We start from the raw sequence: 5,655 nt of genomic DNA, 5'->3' as shown, positions 1-5,655 counted from the left end.
CAAGGCTTGCGTGTCTTGAGTTGCACGGAACATTTCGGAAACGCGGCGCGCAGAGATTTTTCGCGCCACGGCAAACGCAAGTGCCGCGCGCATCGGGCGCGCCTCGCGGCAAGCAACGAGCTCGACGATGTTTGCTCTGCTTCCAAACCCCGCCCGCTCACTCGCTCTGCGCATCCTAGAAAACCCTATCGGTGCCGCGCTCATTCAAACGCCGCACCCACAAACGCCGCACCCCCATCCCCCATCGCGAGCCCGCCGCCCCCTTGCTGCTGGCCACCCCTTCGCGCTTCTTGCGCTCCACGTGTACCAAACGTGGCCGCGAAATTCACTCCCCGACTCCGCTCGAATTACCGCACCGGGCGGGCGCCCGTCTCGTGTGGCGCCCGCGTCACCGGAAGGGAAGCGCGGACCGCCCTCAATGTTTGGCTTCGACGCCCGTGCCGTAGATTACCGTCCGGTGCTGTTGTATACTACAGTACTCCATAGTTACAATACTGTAGTTGAAGGGAATCCGAGACCTCTGCGTGTCAGTAGTACCCGCTCCTATGCAAGTGGAAGCGTCATACCACGTACGCTGCTGCACGTTAACAGTATTTCTTTAGTGTACAACCTGGCGGGCGGAAGACATGAGACGAAGAACAAACAGATGTTTCGGTCCCTTCGCCAGCCCGCCCATCATCGCTCCGTCTCCGCCTGCACTGCCCATGTCCTTACCCGCCAACTCACTCCACACCATCTGCGCTGCCCGTGAGGTGGAGTCGTTTCCAAAGGGATCCCACCCTCGCCAGACCACGTGTCCACTCCCCCCTCCCCCCCACCCCTCCCTTTGGTCTTGCACAAAACTCATCTACAGTACTACCACCACACTTCTCTGCCCTACAAGTTGTACTGTACTCTCGACTCTCACACTGCTACAAGTACATACCCAATGCCAACAACGCCTACGTACACTGGCCCTCGATGCCCTACCCGTACTGAGCACACGTATATACGTATACACGTGTACCGCCTGGACACGTGTTTCCTCAATCTACAACCTGTCATGCCCTACCCAAGTGCCCCTCCCGGTATTGTACGCTTCTACATCCCCAGTCGTTCCGAAAAGCCCGAGACTTGTTCAACCTCAAAAACTTATCCTTCTGGATAATGTAGACGCTAAATTGCACACTTCTACCACGAAACCATGTCCTAACTCGGAAACCGTCTTCTAGCTCTAGTCGTCAGTCAAGTCATAGCTAGTCCTTTTAGCACTTGCTTCTACCCGACTCCTACATACTCTACTGCACTCCCCTATCCAAATACCAAAACCACTCCACCACGCCTCTTCATATATCCTCAACCCGGAACCGCCTTCCCCTCGTCCCCTAAATACTTTTTTACACCGCCCATTCCCGTACCTACAGTGTCCATCTACCGTACACTACTCATCGCTGCATAAACTGACTCATCTCACTCTCCGTCATCGTCACATGTTGCCTTCGCTCCGCATACGTCTCCACCATCCGATTCTCCTGCGTAATCTCCTCCATCACTCTCTCCTGTAGCGTCTGACTGGCGATCGGCATCCCGGGATTATTTTGCACCAGCCGACTCACCTCCCGTCCAAACTGGTCCACCGCTGACCGCACCTGATAAGCATGCCCTGTCGACCATCGCCGCAGTACCTCTACCGACGCCTCGGGGTGGTAATGCAAGATCTCACGCAGAAACTCTTCCCGCATTTGGTCGGGTGACAGCTTAGACCGCTCAAAATTAAACTCACTCGCGGGTAGTGGCTCGGCTTTTGCCCCCAGTCCCAAGTGTAAATACTCGGAGAAGTAAGGGTATCGCAACGCCTCGACCGCAGAGATCCTTTCATCAGGGTCAAACGCAAGCATCCCGCGCAACACGTCGATCGCAAGCGGATCCGCATCCGGAAACAGCGTATCCAACGGCCGTTGCGGTTGCGTCATGTTTTGAAACTCCGACAACACCCGTCGCGCCTGCGGGTCTCGCAGCTTCTGAATCGCGCTCGCGGGCGGCGGCCCGATCACGTCTGTGATCAACTCGATCTGATGCCGTGAGTTCTTCCCTTCAAATAGCACCTTGCCGCCGCCCAACATTTCCGCAAAGATGCATCCCACCGACCACAAGTCGATCGCCGTCGAGTATTTGGTGTAGTACGCCATGATCAGCTCCGGCGCACGGTACCACCGCGTCGCCACATAGTCCGTCCAGAACAGCGTGTCAGGTCCGTCCTCAAACGCCGCGCGTGCAAGACCAAAGTCGCAGATGCGCAGCTGGCAACGGCCGTTGATCAGCACGTTGTTTGGCTTGAGGTCGCGGTGGAATACGCGCGCGTCATGCATGAAATTGATCCCGCACAGCAGCTGAAACATAAAGTACTTGATGTGTGCGTGCGTCAGCGTGGTGTCCGTCTTGAGCAGGCGGTTGAGATCGGTCGGCATGAGCTCAAACACGACAAACGTGTCGTTAAATCTATCAATATCGCTCGGGAGCAGTACGTCCTTGACCTGGATGATGTTTTGGTGCGCAGAGAGCATGCGCAGAAACTTGAGCTCGCGTAATACGCGTGTAGCCATAGGGTGCGTGCCCAGACATTTGAGAATACGCTTGACAGCGACACGATGGTTGGTCGTGGTGTCGATAGCAGAGCAAACTACGCCATACGCGCCCTCGCCGATGAGCGAGTGCACGCGGTAGCGGTTGCGTGCGAGAGGGGCTGGGAAAAAGTGGGTAGTAATCTCCTCGCGGCGTTTCCGACGGGCGAGAGCCTTCGCGTCAGCGCGGGGCATGGCGCCGGCGGACGGACGACAGATGAGGCGTGGGGGGGTGAGGGGGTTGGCGCGCGGAGGTGGTGGGAAAGAAAGGATGAAGTGCAATGGCAGAAAGGGTGGGAATACAAAACGGAAGGGTGTTGCAGGGATTTGCGGGCGAACAAGGTGAGTGCCACGTTACGAGATGGAGGTGGAGATGCGGCACTAGACGAAGGTGTGGGGTGTGTGGTGCCGCGGCGGGAGTGGGAGCTTTGGATGTGCGAGATGGGAACGGCGGAGGTTTTACAAACTGCAAAGAGGGGAAAGATGGAGCGGAAGGGTGCGGAGAATGATGAGTATGTAAGGCGAGGTGCGGGTGAGAGGTGGAATACGGCGAATGTGAGGGGTTGAGTTGGAGAAGGGGTAGGGTGGGAGCAAGGTAAGTGGAGGAGGAGGCGGATGGAAAGGGACGGAGCCGCTTAAACCTGGGAAATGGATACGTGCGGGCCATACCTGGGTGGAGGGAATTGGCGATTTTGGGATTTTCCCACCTTGCATGGCTTACGATTCGGCGCTTTTCGATGCGGCTACCATCGGTCCTTGCGCGCTGCTCCCCCAAGCTTTGCATTGTGCGTTGCCGTTTCTATTGCGGCTTATTATGTCGTCTCCCACGCATGCCACTTTCCTACGCATGCCGCCGAGTCACCCTCGAATTATGTTTTGACCTCAAACGTTGCATCCTGTTGTGCACAGCCGTGTCCCCCCACGCCGGCCGCCAGGCATTCGCAACATCCTGCTTTGCATCATACAATACTGTATTGCATCTCGCAGGCGTGCCAACAAACCTGGGCGCTCACCACCACTGTTGTAGAGCGGAAAGGAGGTGGACTGGCGACAATTCCCCCCTCCCCTGCTCAGATCACTCAGTGCACGCCAGAGACATGCCATGCGCGCAGTTCGTTAAGACCAGGCAGCCATCGTCCAGCAGGCCCGCACTCGCTCATTTCGCTCGTCGGCTAGAGGCGATAGTAGCAAGGCACGCACGTGGTTGGATGCCTTTTAAAAAGGTTGAGGCCAGTTTCATTGGAACGGGGTTTGCTGGTGCTTCTTGCTGGGTTGTCGTGACTCCTACCGTTGTATCGCTATTCGTGCGATAGATGATGGCGGTTGTGCGGAAAAGGGGATGATCTTGGTGTGTGAATCCGTCGATCGGCTTTTGCAGGTTGTAAGATGACACGACAGCTGTCTCGCTGTCGTGCCAGGGCATTGCGGCTCAAAAGGGCGTGAAAGGCATCAGACATGCAACCGGCGGTTCATATGTCGGGAGCGGAATGTGTTCCGTTGTCTCTTCGATGAGTCGAGTTTTCGCCAGTCGGTGATTGTGCGCGTGTGAGAGTTGCACCACAGACATTCACTCTGTTTTGTGCTTGGAACTCATGTGGTGTGGGTGTTCTAAATGGAGAGCAACTGCACGGAAATCGGACCTCTCATCTGAGACCGATCGGGACCAAATGAAATCGAGTTAAGCATCTTGTGATTTCGGTTGGATGGTTTGCACGTTTGCACATACAGTATTAATTTATGATGACGGAGATGATGCAAATTTTTCAGAAATTCCGGCGAAAAGTGTAGTCGCGCGACTCCCCGAGAGCCCCACATCCTTTTTTCCGCGACGCTGTGATTACACTTCTGTCTGTCAACCGCTCAGGTTGACAGAAAAAGGCGTCTAATCACTGGGGTCGCAAAAAGGCGGAAATGCGGCTGAGGCGGCATTCAAAAATATCTTTGGTCCGGTTTCCCTTGTGAGGACCGGAGAATTCCCACTTGGGTAGCCGAATCCTTAATTTTTGCATGAGTAAGGCAAGCACCCATATCAAGGAATGAGCATTGCCCATCAATCTCATCCCAGCAACCTCACTTGAGGTTGAGCAGGAAAACAGTGTTTGAAAGGGAACGGCCGAGCTAAGTACCGTTTCATACTCGCACTTTCATTCCCATCTGGTTGAAACTCAAAAGAAAGTATTTGGAGTAGGTTGCTAATGCATTTTGTACTTATTCCCACCACAAACCTTCAGAAAAGTGTGAGAGCAGTGCAGTATTTCGAGAGCCCGAAAGGATGCATGAGTAAGGCTGCTCCCCAATCGACACATAAATCGGAGATATGCATGACACCAGCCTTATTACTCTACATCAGTCTGGCACGGTTGTGTGAAAACGTGTTGGCATTCAAAAAGAAATTTTTGGATGTTTTTGGATTTTTCGAGGTGCATATGACACGTACGACAATTGTACAGTATATGTGTGTGGACAAGACATGAAGCAATCAACACGTGTCCAGAGGTTTGACAGCGAGCAGGCTGCCGGTGCACAATCCTGTATCGGTTGATTGTTGACTGTGCAGTCGGAGCGAGGCGGGTGGGACGCGGCTCAGTGGAGAAAAGCGGACATGAGTAGTGCCGGGGGACTGCATCGCTCGCAGGCTCGGGCGGGTTCCTGACGGGGGTGCTGCATCTAGGAGCGACACGGTGGAGCGAGGGGAGGGGAGCGGAGAAAAAGTCCAATTGGTGCGGTGGACAATGCGTTGATTGCAAAGGGCTCCCTCCTTATGGGATGAAGTGTCGCGTCTTGGTGGGACGAAATACGATGCCCAAGGACACGTGGTGGCGTGAGAATGGCCCATGTATTTTCGGTAAGTTTCAGAGGTTGCCAAACGGAATCCTCCAAATTTGTGCAGTCCGCTCATCGCATTTTCCTTTTTTTTTCCGCCAGTTTTTCCCCCCTGGCTTCCCCACCGTACCCTCCTCGAGGCACCCGCTCTCTCGCCCCCGCCCGTCCCCCCCCCCCCCAGGGTCCTCTAGAGATCCTTTTTATCTTCTCTTTATCTTCTGCTGGCCCGCGA

The 5,655-nt window shown here is 55.0% G+C and overlaps 4 protein-coding genes; 3 read left to right on the top strand and 1 right to left on the bottom strand.

The window, feature by feature from the left end:
• Positions 1 to 1,224: 1,224 nt before the first annotated feature.
• CHC_T00008310001 (Mitogen-activated protein kinase 9, MPK9) lies at positions 1,225 to 2,795 on the bottom strand. XM_005713464.1 is given in 2 exon segments: positions 1,225 to 1,424; positions 1,425 to 2,795. 1 exon segment carries the CDS (start codon positions 2,793 to 2,795, stop codon positions 1,425 to 1,427), a length of 1,371 nt encoding a protein of 456 aa, XP_005713521.1. The 3' UTR covers positions 1,225 to 1,424.
• A 542-nt stretch (positions 2,796 to 3,337) lies between these two features.
• On the top strand, positions 3,338 to 3,913 carry CHC_T00002492001 (hypothetical protein). The gene has a single exon (XM_005713463.1). The coding sequence runs from the start codon at positions 3,338 to 3,340 to the stop codon at positions 3,911 to 3,913; it is 576 nt and encodes a 191-aa protein (XP_005713520.1).
• Positions 3,914 to 4,303: 390 nt separating this feature from the next.
• CHC_T00002491001 (hypothetical protein) lies at positions 4,304 to 4,486 on the top strand. The gene has a single exon (XM_005713462.1). The coding sequence runs from the start codon at positions 4,304 to 4,306 to the stop codon at positions 4,484 to 4,486; it is 183 nt and encodes a 60-aa protein (XP_005713519.1).
• Positions 4,487 to 4,795: 309 nt separating this feature from the next.
• CHC_T00002490001 (hypothetical protein) lies at positions 4,796 to 5,074 on the top strand. Its single transcript, XM_005713461.1, has one exon. The coding sequence runs from the start codon at positions 4,796 to 4,798 to the stop codon at positions 5,072 to 5,074; it is 279 nt and encodes a 92-aa protein (XP_005713518.1).
• Positions 5,075 to 5,655: the final 581 nt, after the last annotated feature.

Source organism: Chondrus crispus, genomic scaffold (assembly GCF_000350225.1).
Source record: "Chondrus crispus Stackhouse genomic scaffold, scaffold_140, whole genome shotgun sequence".
Taxonomy (NCBI): domain Eukaryota; phylum Rhodophyta; class Florideophyceae; order Gigartinales; family Gigartinaceae; genus Chondrus; species Chondrus crispus.
The sequence above is the reverse complement of the archived record's forward strand: the minus strand, read 5'-3'. Positions and strand labels throughout refer to the sequence as shown.

Coding starts and splice junctions, on each gene's coding strand:
- CHC_T00002490001 (XM_005713461.1), top strand. CDS start 4,796: ATGCATTTTGTACTTATTCCCACCACAAACCTTCAGAAAAGTGTGAGA.
- CHC_T00002491001 (XM_005713462.1), top strand. CDS start 4,304: ATGGTTTGCACGTTTGCACATACAGTATTAATTTATGATGACGGAGAT.
- CHC_T00008310001 (XM_005713464.1), bottom strand. CDS start 2,795: ATGCCCCGCGCTGACGCGAAGGCTCTCGCCCGTCGGAAACGCCGCGAG.
- CHC_T00002492001 (XM_005713463.1), top strand. CDS start 3,338: ATGCGGCTACCATCGGTCCTTGCGCGCTGCTCCCCCAAGCTTTGCATT.